Raw genomic sequence first — 20889 nt, forward strand, 5'->3', positions numbered from 1 at the left:
GATCTATATTGCATCTTATTGCGATATTTAGTTTTGCAGTATTGTATCAATTTTCAAAACACAGTAGCAATTTAGATAATCAGATAATTATTTAGATATAGATTTCTATTTATATTTAAACATTGGTGTCAGACAGTGGTTCAATAAATGTTGTGTTTTAACCCCACCCACTAGATAGCAGTGTTGTAATCTTTCATTCTGTGTGTTTTTTGTACTATAACAGTTTTCTTCTCAAAAAAATGTATTTAAACAATATTTAAAATATATTGCCTTGCTTACATTCGTTTATTCATTTATCATCAAACACATTTATTTCATTCTGAGTCACAGGAGAGCCAAAGACAATCCAAGCAGCCATTTGGCAGAAAGCAGGACACACCCTGGATAGGCCACCAATTCATTATTCACAGGATAGACAGATAGACAGACAGACAGACAGACACAGTCTCTAACACCCTCACAACTAGGGGATAATTTCAAGCACCTCCAATTCACTGATTGGCAAATGATATTGGATTGTTGGAGGAATCAAAAAAGACCCAGATGCCCCAGCCGGGAACTGAACCCAGGCCTTCTTGCTGTAAAGTGACAGGCCCACTGTGCCGCTGCTTCGCTTACAGTGTTGGAATATATTGCATTATATTCAATTGTAACCCCTGTGCTTGACAATACATGGCCCTATTTGAATTGCCAAAAAAAATCATGGTTGAATCAACATTTCATAGGAGTAGATCATTTTAAAACAATGAATCAACGTTGCAATATGTTTAAATGTCATACGTCTCAATATTTGGTGAACTATATATGATGTTAATCTATATATATATATATATATATATATATATATATATATATATATATATGTATATGTATATATATATGTATATAAAACGTTCATTCTACATTGTATTCTTGGTAACACTTATATGCAATAACGGTACCTTAATTAACAGCACCGGTGACCTATTAATTCACTCTAGTTAAGACATCATTAATCATTACAACATTTTTAAACTAATGTCTTACTATAAGCCTTATTATAATTTACAGCTGTCTTATGCAGTAAAATTTTGTAATGTTGTATTATTATCAATCTTATTATTATTTACAGCTTTCTTAAGCATTATAATTTTGTAATGTTTTACATATCTTAACGTTATTAACGTGTCAATTAATAATTAGTTTATCATTAACACAACGTAAATGAAAGGCAGTGATTTACAATTAAATACAGGTGATACATGTGATGTTTTCCAACTGTCGCTAATGCAACATCACAGATATTTACACAATGTGTTTGGAGAAAAGAGTTGAATTCTCTACAAATATTTTTCTTGCTCTTTAATGCTCTTTTAAAGGGTGTGACTGCATTATTATGCTATTATAAGATATTAAATATCAGAGGCATAAATGTTTTAACTTTTTTAAAATGTAGATAGTATTGTTTATTATAAATCTTTCTGGGACAATATATCGTCCATAGAAAAAAGGCCAACGTGACAGGCCTGCTCCTGCTCCAACAAAATTAAACTGTTCTGTATCCGGACGCAATTGCAGATGAAAAGAAAGCATCCAGACAGTAAAATGCCAGAATCACGTTCAGCCTGTCGGAATGCAGCAGATGTTGCTTTGAAGTGCAGCACGTAGACTGAAGTCACCCCGCTGTCTCATCTCAATAGATGACTGTAACTTCCCGTAGGACGTGTACAGTAGTTGCCTACTGCTCTTGTTTTATTTAGAGCACATTTTGAAACTGTGTCATCCTCAGCATCCAGACTACAGAGCTAAACTACGAGCGATGGTGGAGTATGCGCTTCACCGTAGGCATAGTGTCCATATGGCCTTACAGGAGGATTACAAGAATAACCTCCAGCATGCATTACTGCACAGCGGAGTAGATGATTGCGCTTGAAACGCTGTCTCACGGGAGGCAGGGCTCTACTTCAGCCACTGCAGGGGATCTCTCTCAAATGGACCGCATGAGGGTCAGGAGGGTTGCTGTAGCAACTGTTGCCAAGATTCCCAGACAGGACTGGAGTTCTTCGCAGGCAGTGCAGGTACATTCGGTAATTACGCTGCCCGAGAGACCGCCAAATCAATTTCAGAAGTGTTTCTGAATTTTGTCCGTGATGGATATGCCATTGGCTTTGGCAGGTTGCCACCGGACTGTTCTGGGGCAATGCATTAATTTAAGACGTTTCTGGCGATAGATGATGGACTAAAAATCAACCAGCCTGTTTATAAGACCTGCTTTAGTGCAGAAGAGCTGCTATTGATTCAGGTACCATTGCTTTCTTTTGGTTATCCATTATAAGATGTGCAAAAAGAAAGAAAATATCTAAAGCAGGAATAGGTCTGGCCTTCAAGTGGCAGAAATTGTTGTTCTTAGAAGCACTCTACCCACCCATATCGCACACCAAAATCAACACTGCCTATTAAAAAAGACGTTATCAGCAAGCAGCAGATGCACTGTTCGTGGAACACTTCACGCTGTGAATCGTGAATTTCTTTCAGTGAGAAAAAAGAAAAAAGCATGAGTAAGTCTGGCGTGGGCTGCTCTCAGAGGCATGCTTTATTAAATCTGTTTCTCCTTTAGATATTAAGATAGCCCCAAATTTAAGTCTTGCACCATCATGATATACATCAATCAAGCAGAACTTTATGACCACCTCCTATATATCATAAAGGAGCATATAGAATAACATTCTATACTTACAGACTGTAGTCCTTCTGTTTCTCTGCATACTTTATTATCCTTCTTCCAATTGTTATGTTCTTTAATGGTCAGGATCTCACAGAATCACCACAGAGCAGCTATTATTTAGGTGGTGGGTCAGGGTTTCCGCCACGTTCATTTCAGTGCGGCGGTCCGCCACGCCTTCGTTCTTCCCCGCCACCCTTCGTGAAAATTCGGAGCCCGGCGTTTTTCCCGCGCTTGATCAGCGTTGCCCCTTCGGGGGTGGAAATCGGTAGTTAGTCATGCAGTGCCAACATAACGCGCGCGCGAGAGAGAGAGTGTGAGTATAGGACACAGCGAGAGAGAGAGACTGAAACATAACGCGAGAGAGAGAGAGAGAGCGAGAGCGCGCCTGTAAATAGCGAGAGAGAGAGACTGAAACATAATGCGAGAGAGAGAGAGAGAGAGAGAGAGAGAGAGAGAGAGAGAGAGAGAGAGAGAGAGAGAGACTGAAACATAATGCGCGCGCGCGAGAGAGAGATGAATTAAACAGTGATTAAACAGCTTCAACTTACGCAGGTGTCCACTCAGGCTCACTCACCTGGTGGAGTGAAAATCACGCTATGTTTCTGTTTCTGGAGCTGTCATAAAGCAAGGATGTAGGGCCCTAGAATAGAGGCACCCTAGAACAGCTCTGTGATGCATTTGTTTTCACGGTCCAGTAGACATTTTATTGTAATTAAATTAAAGATTAAAGATATTATTTGTCTGTTTTAATAAGCACAATTTTTAATTAAATTCAATAATATTTTTTATTTTATTTACTCATTCTCACATTTAAAATACCTAATACAGATAAGAGCGAATAAATAATACATATATATTCTGTTGTGCCCTTTCTCCTCTGTTATGTATAATTTAACATTTTGTGTTGCACACTTTTACGTTTACCGTATCTGAAAAAAGAACAATAAGGATTTATTTTAAAGAAACCTACTTTTTGCAACTTTTTGTTTTAAGTGGGCATTTTTCAGTGACAGTTGGAAATAAAGAAAATAACTGGAAACATGTGTAATTGTGTTATATCGTGATATCATTAACGTGATATAAATTATCGGTTCCCAACCGGGGGGTCCTGCCACCGCACCTTCAAGGAAATCCTGGGGGAAACCCTGTGGGTCATTCTCAGCACTGTGGTAACACTGGCATGTGGTGGCGTATGATGTGTTAGTGTGTGTTTTGAGCTAGTAGAAGTTGACACAGCAGTGCTGCTGGAGTTTTTAAACACTGTGTTCACTTTCTGTCCACTATATTAGTATATACACGTATAAAGGAGTTTTTTCAAGGCCGCGTCCCAATTCACTAGCTGGTGCAGTGGGACCGCAACCCTGACAACACAGGTTCGATCCCGCGTGAGGAGCCGTGTGTTTATTTATTTATTTATTTCCTTATCGCGTCTGCACAGATCTGATTGGCAGAGGAGAACGTTTGGTGATCTTACCCCACACATGATTGGTCTGTGAGTTTACTACGCCGCAAAGCACGTATACAATTAAATCCTTCCCAGTAATTTATCGGTTTGGGTCCACAATGGGCAATGTTTGGGTCCGGACCGCGGCCCGCCTATTAGTGACTCCTTCTCTAGTCCTTTATCAGTGCTCACAGGATGTTGCCAAAGGACACTGTTGGTGTATATTGCTGACACTGTTGTATGGTATTGTTGATGTATGGTGCTAATTAGCACCAGTTATTGTCATGCAAAATGTATGGTTAAATCATCACTCACTGGCATCAAACCATTGCGCATTGTTAAGTAATCTCAAATAAATGTATGGGGATTTGGACATTGTTTACTCAACCTGTCACGATTAGATTTTTGTGGACGATATATCAACCCAGAAATAAAAGCGACAGATGGTATTATTGTAATTTAAGACTATTAAATGCTTCTGACATAATGATAATAGAACAGTGTAACCAAGCAATTATACCCCTTTAAAGACAACAAATTTGTAACTAATCATATATATACTAAATATATACTTTTTTCTTCACTTATTGTGGTCTACACTGTGTGTATGGAGTCACAGTTACTAAAGCATTAGTCATTGCGTAACTGGCTAAAATTATGTTCCCTGTTATACAGTGGTATTAAAAAAATTTGGGCACCCTTAATAATTTTCAGGATTTTTCTTTATAAATCATTTCAGTTAAATATATCATATAGCAGATAAACACAGTGATATTTGAGAAGTGAACTGAAATTTATAGGATTTATGTATTGAAAATTACACATGTATTGATGTATTTTTTGATTGCCCAAATTTTAGCCTCTGCCTAATTTGGTTTAAAGAATTATTGAACACATTCTGTAAATCCTATAAACCTCATTTCACTTCTCAAATATCACTGTGTTGGTCTGATATATGATATATTTAACTGAAATTGCTGATTAAAACAACCAATTTTTTAAAAAAGAAAAATGCTGAAAAGGATCAGGGTGCCAAAATGTTTTCATACTTCTGTAAATGGGATCAAACATACAAATAAATACAATAGATAATATAACATTAAGGTAATGTTTAGGGCTGGGCGATATGGTTTAAAAACTATATCTCAATATTTTTGTCTGAATTGCGATATACGATAAATATAAGATATCTCGATATTTTTTTCATCCCATAAGGTAATATCAAAAAGATACTTTTGAGACAAAGCTACATGTTCCAAATTTTATATTGGTACTTTTATAATTCAGTGTTGTATCCTGTAGCCTAGCAACATTTATTTATTTATATAATCAACAACTGAAAGTCATTTCAAATTATAGTAATTATAAACACATATTTTTAAAATCCTGATATATCGCTCAGTCCTAATAATGTCCATTTATTGTCATTTATAAGTTGATAATGTAATTATTGTGACAGGCCTGTTGTTTACTGTATTATATCAATTTTAATGAAATTAGTTAAATAGAATTAAATAGTTCTAATTTAAACCTCATTTACTGAGTTATACAGTTAGCCCAGTGCTAATATATATTCTAGGCCCATGCCAGCCATTGTTCTCAGTCTCAGAGGAGAGCAGAGTGTACTGAGCCGGCTGGACGCAGTGCTGCTCTAGCTACCCTTGGCCGGCGTCCACTTCGCCCAGCCATTTGGCAGTACTGGGACAGGATTGGTTTCATTTGGTAATTACGGAGAGCGGCCCATTTCCTTTTGCTCTTGTGAACTTTTTTTCTTCCTTTTTTGGAAGGGCGCACCCTGATCCTGTACCATGGGAAGTGTTGAATGTCTAATATCCTTTTCTTCTCCCTTCTGCGAGGTTTGATTTTGGAGATGTTTCCTGCTGTGTATCAGAAAGCGCTTTTCAATAACCAATACTGTAGCATCTACCCCGGAACAACCTGTTGTAGTACATAGGGGTGGGAATCGTTTACTATCTCACGATTCGATTCGATTCCGATTTTGGGGGCCACGATTCGATTCAAAATCGATTTTTGATTCAAAACGATTTGAATTATAAAAATTTCTGCTTCTGGCTTATGAATCTTATTGAAAAAAAAAACCCTCCATAATATACACTGGTCCTGGAGCAGGTAATGTGTTACAAAAACAATAAAATGTGCAGGAATGTGGGTCCTCAGTGACAGAGGAATCACTGGGATATCACAATGACGTTAATGAACAATAAATAAATAATAAATAACACTGCTTTATTACCAGGCTACTAGCGGTGGTGTGTAGGTGACGCTGCTGGGCTGATGTGATGATAGCAGTGAAGCGCTAAAGTTCAGGAGCAGCTGCTGATTAACTAGTTAATTTAAGGTCGTTGTATTTCTTCAGAAAGGGGGCAGGAGGTGGAGAAATTAATTCATATGGTCCATTCCTTAATTCCTCTGTGATGAGGAGCTGAAATTAGCTCTGATTAGCTTATTGTATTTTTCCGTTCCGCCTTAAATGCTGCAGCCCGCTGCCACCTGTAGCGTTATTTAAGGTGGAACTGGAAAGTTAGCTAGTTAGCTAGCTAACAGTTACTGAAACTAACTACTAGCGATCTTTTTTATGCTTGTTATGAAGCATTCTGCCATAAAACATTGAAACTACACGTTAATCTAATGTAATATAGTGCTTGTTCTGCCATCTTACCGGTGATTCTCAAACACCTACGCTCTGTGTGTGTCTGGAAGATCTCCGTTTGAAAGGACAAGCGCTATCCCCAGGGTTGCCAGGTCCAACAAAAATACCCAGCCCAAAATCAGTCTAAAACCCGCCCCTCAGAATCGATTTTGGGACATTTTAAATCGATTCTGAATCGTAGTAAATGAGAATCAAGATTCTTATGTGAATCGATTTTTTGGCACACCTCTAGTAGTACAGTAGAGATCTTATGCTAGGCCTTTCACAATAACTGTTTTTGTTTAAAATATATCCACAAAATAATCACACATAAGATGACTCCACAGGACCACACAGACAGAGAATATTTGGGTGGTTGGTCATTCTCAGCACTGCAATAACATTGGCATGGTGGTAGTGTGTAGTAGTGTGTGTTGTGCTGGTACGAGTGGATCAGTTACAGCAGTGCTGCTGGAGTTTTTAAACACTCACTGTGTTTACTCACTGTCCACTCTGTTACACACTCCTACCTAGCTGATCCTTCTTGTAGGTCCTTCTTGTAAAATCAGAGACAGAAGATCTGAATCTGTTTCTTCATCAGTCGTCACAGGATGCTGCCCACAGGCCTCTGTTGGTTGACTATTCTCAGTCCAGCAGTGACATAAAAGGACTACAGTCTGGGGAAAAATGGATAATGGGTGTAGAAACACAAAGGTAGTCTTAATATTATGCTTGATCTGTGTACAGCTCTAGAAAAAAAAAACACAAAGACCACTTCAGTTTCTGAATCAGTTTCTCTGATTTTGCTATTTATAGGTTTATGTTTGTGTAAAATGAACATTGTTGTTTTATTCTATAAACTACAAACAACATTTCTCACAAATTCCACATAAAAAAATAGTCATTTAGAGCATTTATTTTCAGAAAATGAGAAATGGCTGAAATAACAAAAAAGATGCAGAGCTTTCAGACCTCAAATAATGCAAAGAAAACAATTTCATATTCATTAAAGTTTTAAGAGTTCGGAAATCAATATTTAGTGGAATAACCCTGGTTTTTAATCACAGTTTTCATGCATCTTGGCATGTTCTCCAACATTCTTACACACTGCTTTTGGAACTTTATGCCACTCCTGATGCAAAAATTACAGGAGGTAACGTAAGCCTTCAGGAGTTTGTGCATGTAAGAAGGAGCTGTTCTGTTATCACCTTGTAGGCGATTGTAAGAGCTTTGAGTTTGATTCGAGCAGCAACTGGTAGCCAATGGAGCTCAATGAGCAGCGGCGTATTATCGTCATTTATAACACTGGTGTAGTGACAGTAAAATAGCACAATAAAGCAGTTACATCATTTTAAGGAGAACTCCGGTGTGAAAGGACTTGGGGTGTAGTGAAACATGAAAATGAATACAATCTTGTATTGAATAGCCCACTTACATTTACCTCCAGCATTCCAAAATACAAGGCTTTAAGCCAATGCTCCCAACAGGCTTACAATGCTAGTGATAGGTGCATAGAGTTAACCATGCAAAAAAAATATTATTTTACTATTAACAAGCTCAAATTATCTTTACACTTCATTAGTAGAATTCTGAGGGCACTGACATTTAAAACAATTCACTGAAACTAACTAACCAACTAAAAGCATAACATAAATAAAGTTAAACCACTGTTTTTTTTTTAATAGTTCAAATATCGGGCGCCGAGTGGTCCAGCAGTCTAAAGCGCAGCCACTATGAGCGGGAGGTCGCAGGTTCAAACCCCCGTCATGCAGCTTTGCCATCAAGCTGCCGGCACTCAGAGGGAGCAAAATTGGCCCTGCTCCCTCCGGGTGGGTAGATGGCGCTCTCTCCCCACATCACTTCTGGTGTGATGTCTGCAGCACAGGGTGTCTGTGAGCTGATGTATCAAAACCGAGTCGCTGCGCACTGGCTGCTCGGCAATGCTGCATCAGCAGCAGCTCGAAAATAAGCGGTGGCTGGCTTCACATGTATCGGAGAAAGCATGTGTTAGTCTTAACCCTACTGGTGTGTCGGGGCATTACTAGTGATAGGGGGAGTCCTAATGAGTGGGTTGGGTAATTGGCTGTGCTAAATTGGGGAAAAAATGAAAAAAAAATTAAAGAAAATTATAAAAAAAAAAAAAATCAAATATCATCTCATCCACAAAATAATGCGCTGTACTCATTAAGTAAACACAATGAGTAATATTGAGTTAATTCATATATTGTTCGATAAGTCAATAGCATGATTATCATTACAGACCTTACATCATTCATTAAAGACTGAAAGTCATGGATGTAGTCATAAAACATGTAAAAGTGTTGTATGAGATCTGGATGAATTATTGATTCAGTACTTTGTATGCAGGGGATAGTGTTGTCAGGTATTGCAGGTGATGGCCTTCATCCTTTCATCTGGTATGGACCATCGTGCAAGTGCAGCTCTTTTTCGCTTCATGCTGAGAGTGGATAATGTGGTTACTGGACACTTGATGTTGTTTATGGGATCTGTTTAAATAAATAGTGTGAAGTCTGTTTTATGTTGAGTGTAGTGACAGTACTCAGAATAACATATCTGGTATCTCTGCCTAATGATTCATGTTTTTGTGGGTAAATGACACGCGCCATTTTGCATATCTCACTTTATGACAGGGGTGTCCAAACTACGGCCCGCGGGCCATTTGCGGCCCGTTTCCTTTTTTGGAGCGGCCCGCAAGCTATTTTAGAAATAGAATGAAAGTTGGCCCGCTGTTAAGCAGGTTTTTATAATGTGAGATTCAAAGTTTGAACGCTAGGTGTCAGAAACTGGCCAAAGAGTCTAAAAGCAGAGAGGGTGCGCATTTCTAGCGCAGAAAATCCGGCCAAAGAGTCTAAAAGCGGAGAGGGTGCGCATTTCTAGCGCAGAAAAACAGGGCAAAAGTGTCTTAAAGGGGAGAGGGTGCGCATTTCTAGCGCAGAAAATCGGGCCAAAGAGTCTAAAAGCGGAGAGGGTGCTCATTTCTAGCGCAGAAAATCGGGCCAAAGAGTCTAAAAGCGGAGAGGGTGCGCATTTCTAGCGCAGAAAATCCGGCCAAAGAGTCTAAAAGCGGAGAGGGTGCGCATGTCTAGCGCAAAAAACGGTGCAAAAGAGTCTAAAAACAGAGAGGGTGCGCATTTCTAGCACAAAAAACGGGGCAAAAGAGTCTAAAAGCGGAGAGGGTGCGCATTTCTAGCGCAGAAAAACGGGCCAAAGAGTCTAAAAGTTGCCATAATTAAGGAGTTTAATATTAAGAAACATCATGAAATTAAACATCAATTTAAAAAATCTTAGTTTACACAACACTGTCAAAGATAAAGATAGTAAGTCAAGTAAAATGGTGTTTAAATGAAATCTGGAAAAAAGTATTATTTAAAGTGGTATATTTCTCCTTCAAATATATTTCTCCTTCTGGCCCCCAACAAAAAAAGTTTGGACACCCCTGCTTTATGATTTTGTTTTTTTATTTTTACAGTATATTTGTTTTGTATTTGCGTCATGATAATCATGTTTCGATTATGGCAGCGTGGAACAGTGTAAAATATTTGTAATATATAAGCTGTAAAGAAAACCACAGTTCACATGAAAGCAGATCAAGATGATGATCAATGTTTTTTAAAATACCACAGGTTGAGTTGTTTGATGTGCACCTGAGCATGGGTAAAGTGTGTACACCTCTCAAAACAAATTAATTTAAATAAAACATTGAATTGATCCTCACCAAATCAGGGAGGTGTAAAAATGCCTATAGTATGGCCCTATAAAATGTGTTTGTTTTTTTGTTTTTAGTTTTTAATCGAATTAATTACATGCTGGTGGGACGTCGCCTGCTTCGAGCTGTCCCACCAGCCCAACCGAGGTTCAGTATCCCTTACATTTTAAGACAGGTTTACTGGTTCAAATCCTGCCAACAGCTGCCGGAGCCCTGAGAGAGCACAATTGGCCTTGCTTTCTCTGCAGGGGTGGATTGAGCTCTTTCCCCACATCACTCCAAAGAAAGATGTCCGCAGCTCAAGGATTCTATAAGCTGATGTATCAGAACCGAGTCGCTGCGCTTTCCTCTGAGCGTGCTGTGATGCTACTCGGCAATGCTGCATCAGCAGCAGTTTAAAAAGAGGCGGTGTCTGACTTCACATGTGTTAGTCTTCACACTCCTGGTGTTGGGGCATCACTAGTGATAGGGGGAGTCCTAATAAGTGGGTTGGGTAATCGGTGTTCAAGAAATCTGGCAGTTCACGTGAGGTTAGTGACGTTTCAGTTTGGAGAAAGGAATGTTTTTTGTTTATTATAATATAATATGGAAAATTTACGGAAAAATACTGATACAGGAGGATGGCGGGAAACAGTAGTTTCCTGGCCAAAACAGAAGACTTGATAGACATGTGTATGGTTCACTATGCTACGTTCATTGCATTCATCCCTGTTGCGTGCAGAATAAGGATGTTGATCAGCTGAGATCGGTAATTGAATAATTTTCCACACCTCGTTCTTGCTGAGAGACTTATTAGCAGCAGTGCTATTTCTCCAGACTCAAAGTGTGAAGTTCTGCTGTAATCCTGTCTACCACTGCAGCACCACTGTCTCCCACTAGAACACTGCACTGAGATCTCCAGCGGACCCTGATTTTTCTGCTTTTAAAATTCTGTCTGTACAGCTGATTAGACTCTATTATGTTTCCTCGACAAGCATAATTAAGCTGTTTTGATTCTCCACAGAATTAGTGAATCTGGAGCAGGATGTTATTCAACCTATATTGTAATTGTGATATTGTATTAAAAATACTTTTTTGTCTTGCCAGTTCATGTCTTTGGATGTTTAAGTTAAATACATTGGGCCTTTCATTCAAAATGAGAAATTCTTGTTTCTGAGCTCCGCGGTACAGATAAAAGGCTCCATGCGACAGTAGCTGAGCTCCTTGGTACAGTTAAAAAGCTCCACGAGACAGTAGCTGAGCTCAGTTGTACAGTTAAAAAGCTCTGCGAGACAGTAGCTGAGCTCCGTGGTACAGTTAAAAAGCTCCGTGGTACAGTTAAAAAGTTCCGTGCGACAGGAGCTGAGCTCCGCAGTAAAGTTAAAAAGCTCCGAGCGACAGTAGCTGAGCTCCGCGGTACATTTAAAAAGCTCCGCGGTACAGTAGCTGAGCTCCGCGGTATAGTTAAAAAGCTCCGCGCGACACTAGCTGAGCTCTGCGGTACAGTTAAAAAGCTCCCCGCGGTACAGTTAAAAAGCTCCGCAGTAAAGTTAAAAAGCTCCGAGCGACAGTAGCTGAGCTCCGCGGTACATTTAAAAAGCTCCGCGGTACAGTAGCTGAGCTCCGCGGTACAGTTAAAAAGCTCCGCGCGACACTAGCTGAGCTCTGCGGTACAGTTAAAAAGCTCCCCGCGGTACAGTTAAAAAGCTCCGCGCGACAGTAGCTGAGCTCCACGGTACAGATAAAAAGCTCCGCGAGACAGTAGCTGAGCTCCGCGGTACATTTAAAAAGCTCCGCGGTACAGTAGTTGAGCTCTGCGGTACATTTAAAAAGCTCCGCGGTACAGGTAAAAAGCTCCGCGAGACAGTAGCTGAGCTCCGCAGTACATTTAAAAAGCTCCGCACGACAGTAGCTGAGCTCCACTGTACAGTTAAAAAGCTCCGCGAGACAGTAGCTGAGCTCCGTGGTACAGTTAAAAAGCTCCGTGCAACAGTAGCTGAGCTCCGCGGTACAGTTAAAAAGCTCCGCGCGACAGTAGCTGAGCTCCGCGGTACAGTTAAAAAGCTCCGCGAGACAGTAGCTGAGCTCCGCAGTACATTTAAAAAGCTCCGCACGACGGTAGCTGAGCTCCACTGTACAGTTAAAAAGCTCTGCGAGACAGTAGCTGAGCTCCGCGGTACATATAAAAAGCTCCGCGGTACAGTTAAAAAGCTCCGTGGTACAGTAGCTGAGCTCCATGGTACAGTTAAAAAGCTCCGCACGACAGTAGCTGAGCTCCACGGTACAGTTAAAAAGCTCCATGCGACAGTAGCTGAGCTCCACTGTACAGTTAAAAAGCTCCATGCGACAGTAGCTGAGCTCCACTGTACAGTTAAAAAGCTCCATGCGACAGTAGCTGAGCTCCACTGTACAGTTAAAAAGCTCCGCGAGACAGTAGCTGAGCTCCACTGTACATTTAAAAAGCTCCGTGCGACAGTAGCTGAGCTCCGTGGTACAGTTAAAAAGCTCCGCGAGACAGTAGCTGAGCTCCACTGTACATTTAAAAAGCTCCGTGCGACAGTAGCTGAGCTCCGTGGTACAGTTAAAAAGCTCCGCGAGACAGTAGCTGAGCTCCGCGGTATATTTAAAAAGCTCTGAGGTACAGTAGCTGAGCTCCGCGGTACATTTAAAAAGCTCCGCAGTACAGTAGCTGAGCTCCACGCTACAGTTAAAAAGCTCCACGGTACAGTAGCTGAGCTCCGCGGTCCAGTTAAAAAGCTCTGCGGTACAGTAGCTTAAATTGATTTTTTCCTGCACCCCTAATTACATCATTACTCATTAATAGTATTTGTGAATGAGGAAACTAGCTTATTGTTTCTGCAGTGTTTGCAAATTGTATTAAAATTACAGTAGTCACAGGATCTGCTGTGCTACGTCTTGGTGTCAAATACCACAGGACAACTTTTGAGATCTTGTAGTGTGAGCTATTGTGGCTGCATGTGGAGCACCATAGGCATACTGGGGAGGTGGTCTTAATGCTTTGGCTCATCTGAGTACCAACTGGAGAAGAGGAGAGGCAGAGACAATGGATGACGGGGGTGGGGGGTGGTTGTGAATATTGTACGTGATTTACATCATAGTAAATGGAGAAGCTTGTGTTTAAATTCTGTTGAAGTGTGCAGCAGTTGTGTGTGTATGTGTGTGTGTGTATGTGTATGTGACCTGCTTGTAAAGTGTGTGAAATGCTCTCTAGCCTCTAGCGGGATCAGGGGAAAGTCTCGGTTTCTCACAGTAAATTTAACCTGCCATGTTCGCGAGCAGCCGCCCTCATTCAGGTTTAATAGTTTATGTAATCCGCACTGAAGAAACGGAGGGAGGGCCGGAGCAGTGGGCGAGAGACAGGCATAGAGAGTGAAAGAGAGCGAGAGTGGGGGAGAAAGGTAGAAAGGCAGAAAGAGATGGAGAGCAAAGACAGCACCAGAAAGAGAGTCAGTGGTGTGTACTGAACAAGAGGGATATGTTAATGTGTGTGGACATGTAGTTGGCAGTCTGTTTATGTACATGTCCATTCTGGGTGTGGGTATGTGTGCGTCTACTGTCTGGGAGCATTGATGCATGTGCACATGTGTGTGTGTATATACTGTATGTCATTCTGGATTGATGTGTGTGTGTGTGGTGGGGGGGGGGATTGAGCTCTGCCAGCTCGTTGGCCCCAGTGGCCAGCTGTCAGTAGCTGGGATTCTAGCGGTTGCAGGTTACATCATTAACAAATAAAAACAGAGGGCACAGGGCCAATTATTATTATTTCCTTGCTTTTTAGGGTTTAATTCATCTTATACTAAGTAAATATTTACAGCAAGGGGGGCATAATGAAGTGTAATGGGATGGAGTCCTACAGATTAGTATCTCTCCAGCCCAGGGGGTTGTTGAACGCAATAGCAAAACAGTTCATCTCAAAGCAGGAAAACACCCAAAAAAGGAAAAAAATAATAAATAACCACACAGCTCCTTACACGGGACTGATCAACAGGGTCGTGGTCCATAACACTATTGCTGCCCCAGCTAGTGAATTGGGACGTGGCCAGGAAAAGGAGATAGGGAGCAAGAGAACGAGCGGAAAAACAAAAATGGACGGAAACTAAAATTACGTTGAGCGAGACAGAGAAAAAGGTGAGGAATGTAAACTAAAGCTTGCCAGAGAAGCATTTATTATTATTTTTTCATTATCGTTCATAATAGTTCAAACAACCTCACAGACCAGATGTTTCATGCTTGTGGGCCACATCTGACCCGCGGCCCGCCTATTGCCAACCCCTGATTTACAATATACACAAAATACAAAATATGGTGTACAGTATGTCATCACAATAGCCTATAGCGCTCCATTTTACACCCTAAGCAAGGGTCGTAACAGTGCTCATTGCTGTCATTTACCCCACAAACAGTCTATTTTTCATTATGCCTTGCGCCTGCATTGTTTAAATAGCGACAAAGCTTACAAATATATTTAGGCTGATGGGTGTGGTAGTCTGGATGTGTTAAGGTAAATTTCTGGCTTATTGCTATCTTGGAAACGGAAAACAAAGGTGGGCAACTCACTGAAATGGACGTAGACTTGGTAGCGCAGGATTAGGAAACCCAATTTTTACAGCAACAACAAACAGAATACAATAACATTGCTGTTTCTGTAGTTTACACACACGCTGATGCAGTTTACACTATTTAAACTGTTTATTAGCACAATGGACATGCATAAAAGGAAAGACTAAGGCGGCATAAACAATCATACCAGTAGTGGAGGATCAAACAGGGTCAGTACACAGAGAATCCAGTAGAAAGAGAATAGTCAAGAGAATAGTCAAAATAACAAACTAGGTTGGCAACAGAAAACAAGCAATAAACTGTACAAGGCAAAAAGGGTAAACAGATTGATACACAAGCATGTAAACAAAGAGAAACACATCGTAGGAGAGCTAGGGAACCTAGATTCATTACTCAGCAACTAATTGAGCAAACAGAGGGGTATTCATACTCAAAAGTTCAGGTGCAGTAATCAGTAGCTGGGTGAAACGGAACACTGGAGTGTCATGTGATCCAATGAGTCAGTGTAGTCCTGAGTGCGAGAATGCTGGGAAATGGAGTCTCTGAATTCAGAGCAGAGAGACTGACAGCACCAGGACTGACAGCTCGCCAATGATACAAATAAAATAATAATACGTTTAGCTTATATGGGGCCTTTCCCAAACCCAATGAAGCTTTACAAATACAGGAGAAAAAAAAAAACACAACATAGGTTAAGTAACTGGAAGTAAAATGTGGAGAAAAGAGAAGGAGGAATAGAGTTCCAGAGTTTAGGAGTGGCAGTAAGAAGACCAGATTTGGAGCAGCGGAAACAGCGGGAAGGACAATACTAAAAAAATAGGGCCCATAGTGTTCTCCCCCTTTTTAATCAGCTCAAATACACTTGGGCCAATTTTACAGATATTTGTCTTAAAATTATAATGAATTTATAGGAGACAGTCTTACATGACACATATTAGGATCAGCAGATCGTGGACTATACCCAAGTATGTTTTTATTTGAGAGTATTAAAGGCATGGCTGTTTTTTTCTGAAGCTCCCCCTACAGACCAGTTGTTCCTCCAGTTCCTCCCCTAGCGATGCGTGATTGTTTTGAGCACAGCAGACGGTGAACCCAACATATAAACACTGAGACACCCTTGAGTCACAGAGTCTTTTAGAATCAAAGGAAAAGAGTTTGTGCTTTGCATGGTTAAAATTAAAATACAGGGTTGTAAGAAAATCAGAATTTAACTAAGAATACCCCCTACATTTAAAATTCCATGCAGAAAGCAGAATTGCAATTCAAACTCGAATTTAAAGATAAAGGTGTTTTTTTTTAACAATGAATCTTTACAATATGATTACAACATTAGTTGTTGTTGTTTGCATATGTGTCCGCCTCCGCGTCCTCCCTGCACCCGCACCTGACAATTAGTTTCATGCAGATATTATTCTATGGACTGCAACTTAACATTAAAAACATATTCGATGAATAAGATTATTAGAAATGTCATTTTAAATTGTGGAAAATGATGAGAGCACCTAGAATACATTTCCCAGAATACCTTGCTTATCCAAGTCTTCAAAATGGTTGTCCAAACCTAGCCATTTTGTGTCTGTTAGTTCTTGGACTTGTGGAAAAGTGTATGTTAGAAGTATCACATTCTTACTGATATGTGAAAAGAATGAATTTCTCTGATTTGTGATAAATTCCAACATCAGGTAGGGTGGATTTAATTCAAATTCATTTATTGAATTAAATTCAGTTCTGAAATTCTGAATTTGCACAGCCCTGAACTTCATTTATAAAGCAAGTTTACCAAATAGCAAGTGATAACATAGCAGTTATCTAGCTATTACTAGCCACTTAGCTATCCACCACACACCACTTCCATAAAAACTTTAGTGAAAGCACAAACATACACATAAAGAGAGAAATCGTCATGATCTGCATAAAAAAGGTTTATTAAACAAAGCGATACAAAAAGTGGTCAGACAGAAAAGGATCAATGCAGATAAACAGGAGCCAACAGGGAATGACATACCATAAACAGTGTAACAGTCCAGGGTCAAAAACACAGGCAAACGAAGGCAAAACAGAGCATTTAAAAAAAGAAGAAAAAAAAAGCAGGATAAACCAAACTATTCTTGGCAGGAAAAGAGTGAACTGAGGGGGTATAAATATAGAGGGGAACAGCCGAACAGGTGAGGCTAATTACATTGATTACTTCCTGGTAGTGCTACGTGCAGAGTCATGTGATCGGATGAGTCATTGCAGTCCAAGTGTGGTGTGTCCTGGGTATTGTAGTTCGGTGACTGAAGAGTGCAGGAAGAGCTGAGTGTGAGGAAGACAGGAGTCAGTGCCTGTTACTTACAATCAGCCTTTTATCTCTCTCTATTTGGAAAAGGCTTGCCTGAAAATCATCCGTATGCGATTTCTCTTTTCCTGTGACTTGTCTTCTCTGACATGGGCTTTCTGACTTTTTTGCCATAAAGCAAGACTCACTTAGAATTCCAGAGACTTGTGAGCCTATGGACTTCCAGGCATGTTTTTTTCACTACAGACCACAAGGGCAGCCACAAGAACCATCATTCTCCCTGTAATGACTCATATAATAATCTAAAACATTATAAAATACATTAATAGTTGTACAGTAAACATTAACAGAATTTAGATGTTTTTCCAAGCTGGAATATTCACTGACACAAGTAAATATTCTTTAGCAATGATAAATGTCTTAAATTGATGCATGTAAAGGAATTGTTGATTAGACTCTTAATTTCGGAAGTTGACCAGACAGAATCACTGATGTGTCATTTTATTCCTATCTCGTGTAACCTGATTGTTTCCATTTTGAATGAGAATGATTGAATGTGTCATTAACTAGTGTATACTGAGTGTTTCTCTAACTCATTTGCAATTCTCGTTTACATTATCATCTACTTTTCATACGCTGTCTCTCTCTGCATAGTGGAACATATTCTCTCCATATTCTCTCTCTCTAACATGTTCTTTTTTTTCTTCTCTTCCATCTCGTCCTCTCTCTCTCTCCTTCTCTCTCTCTCTATCTCTCTCTCGCAGTGCCCTCCCTCTCGTCGGGGTCTCTGAGGAATGATGGGATAAAGGCGGCCGATGTTCTAACAGTTCTGAGGGAAAAGGTCGCTTTCGTCTCAGGTGGGTACCGGAGCGACTGCAGCTCTCTGTAATGATGATTACAAATGCCTTTTAATGCAGACTGACCCTGTGCAGAAATGCATAGGATAAAATAGTAGCACATTGGATAAGCACAGGCAAATTCTGTAAAAACGTATGGGTATGGGACAGTGTTTGTACTAGGGTGCACAGTGCACAAAGGATATTTTTGCTCTGATTATTTCTTTGTTTGTAGGTTTAAAAAAGGCCAGTATGACCATAACTCTTAAAGGAGAAATCTGGTGTGAAATGGACTTGGGGTGTAGCAAAACATGATAACGAGTACAAACTTTTGATGGATAGCCCACCTCTGTTCACTAGGGCTGGACCCGAATATTTGGGTATTCGGATATTCGTTCGTTGAGTAGGTATTCGGTTTTTAATTTTGGTATTCGGATATTCGTTTTTTTTCTCCTTTCCAGAGTTCCACCTCACTCTAACCACTTCTGTTTTCGCGGGTCCCGCCAGAATATCTTGCGCGCGGGACAGAACTGAACTGTTATTGGCTGGAGCGGGAGTTTAATCCAGACGATGCGGGAGCAAATTAATAAATAGTTAAGAAAACTGTAATAATTGTAAAAAAAAAAACCTAAAGAAAACTCTCAACGCGCAGGATGGACCGACACACACACGCACACACCGATGGTGTTTGGACTGGGGTAAGGAAGGGGACCGCACTATTCAGCGCTGCTGTTTTAATAAATATATAAGTAAATTTGAAGCATTAAATGTAGTTTATTTAATTTATATTAGGAACGTGGGGCGGGAGCGGCAGAAATGTGTATGTGGCGGGCGGGCGCGGGATTAAAAGAAGCAATTTTTTTGCGGAGCGGTAACGAGACAGAAACGCGCAGACCTCTATTATACATGATAAAAAAAAATGCAGGCTCTTCGAAACTGATTTATATAATAAAACGTAAGGGGTAATGTGGCAACAGTAGGGGCTAAATCGGTTACAAAAGCCTGGCCTACAAAAATGATCTGAACGAATTTCCTCTTATCTAATATAATTTAAAATGGTTTAAAAATATAAAATAATTTCTAAGCAAACGAAATATTTAATATTGAGCTTATAGCCCAAGTGCAAAAATACAAAATCAGTAATACGGCTATGCCCTGCACAATCCTTAAACCGAAATAGACCAAGTACAATAACGTCATTAACAATGACTTTCCTCTACTCTAATATAATTTAACATGGTTTAAAAATATAAAATAATTTCTAAACAAACGAAATATTTAATATTGAGCTTATAGCCCAAGTGCAAAAATACAAAATCAGTAATATGCCCTGCACAATCCTTTAACCGAAATAGACCAAGTACAGTTTACAATGACTGTCCTCTAATATAATTAACAATGTTTAAGAATATAAAATACTTCCTGAACAAACGTTTTTTTTGTTTGTTTTTTTAAGCAAATAGCCTAAGTGTGAAAACACAAACAGCAATTTACTGGGCTGGCTTGCGCAGCGGAGAAACCGTGCAGCAGCCTCCTAGCCTGCTTACGCAGCGGATAAGCCGCGGTGTGGGGCAGCAGAAATTCCGAGATGAAAACACAAAGAAATCTGGGCTAAAAACACAGAAAAAATATGGGATGAAAACACAAAAATATGGGGGATAAAAACACCAAAAATCCGGGGTGAATATGTCTCGTCGGTCAGAGCAAATTGAACATTTTTCAGTGGATTAAAGGGGCCGTGATTTGCTTTTTTTATTTATTTTTTTTTACCTCTTTTTTTAAAAACGAATATTCGAATATTCGCTTCGAATCAGTGCCGAATATCCGGAGCTCAAAAAACGCTATTCGGGCCAGCCCTACTGTTCACCCTCAGTATATTGAAATACAGAGCTTTTAGCAAATGCTGCCAAAAGGCTTACAATGCTAGTGATAGGGGCATAGCATTGCAAATGTAAAGAAAACTCTTATTACACCAATTTAGCTATTTCGAAATTCAAATCCATCTCTGTCATTTGTACCTATAGCATGTACACATCTAATCTATTAAAAGGTTGACTGTAGTTGCTGTAAATAAGTTATTTTGACACGCTCTCAATTATAAAAGTCAGAGCTAATTTAAACAAAAATTCCAGTTTCTCACTGGTGCCTTTTTCATGTGAACTCATCTCATAAATATGATAAATTTGACATAACTTAAAGCCAACATAAAACACAGCCCTCTTATGACATCACATCCTGTGTTGAACAGGTGGGCCTCGACCCTTTTCTAAACAAACTATAGTGTGATTGTTTTGGTGCGATTAAAGTTTGACAGTAACTAAGTTGGTTCTCGTAGATGATGTGTTGATTGTTGGAAACACGGTTAGGCCTGAAGACCTGAGCAGCTCTGATAAGGGCCAAAAATGATTAAAAAATTATTATCACAAAATCTGCTTGTGTGGGGCTCCTGGTCAGATCTGGTGAATACCTACCAGCTGCAGTTTACTTAGAAACAAACCACAAACCGCTGACAGGATGTTTGTTGGCCACTTAAGCTCATTGATGTGCTCATTGATCCCATGACCAAACCAAACAACGGAAATGTTTAACAATGATTACGGGAGGACTGTGCAACAGCACACAATGCCTCCAAATCTGAAATATATATATATATATGTATGTGGTTGCATATACCAATCAGAATGCTATGC

General features: G+C 39.8%; 1 protein-coding gene across 1 annotated transcript in view; it reads left to right on the forward strand.

Moving 5' to 3' along the window:
* Window positions 1-20889, forward strand: part of kalrnb (kalirin RhoGEF kinase b) — a 176322-nt gene that overhangs the window by 12791 nt on the left and 142642 nt on the right. Inside the window, exon 2 of the mRNA XM_022673454.2 lies at window positions 18128-18220. Within this exon, the coding sequence (XP_022529175.2) occupies window positions 18128-18220 (93 nt within the window). The remainder of the gene's footprint in view (window positions 1-18127; window positions 18221-20889) is intronic.

This window comes from Astyanax mexicanus, chromosome 5 (assembly GCF_023375975.1).
Source record: "Astyanax mexicanus isolate ESR-SI-001 chromosome 5, AstMex3_surface, whole genome shotgun sequence".
In the NCBI taxonomy this organism is placed as follows: domain Eukaryota; kingdom Metazoa; phylum Chordata; class Actinopteri; order Characiformes; family Acestrorhamphidae; genus Astyanax; species Astyanax mexicanus.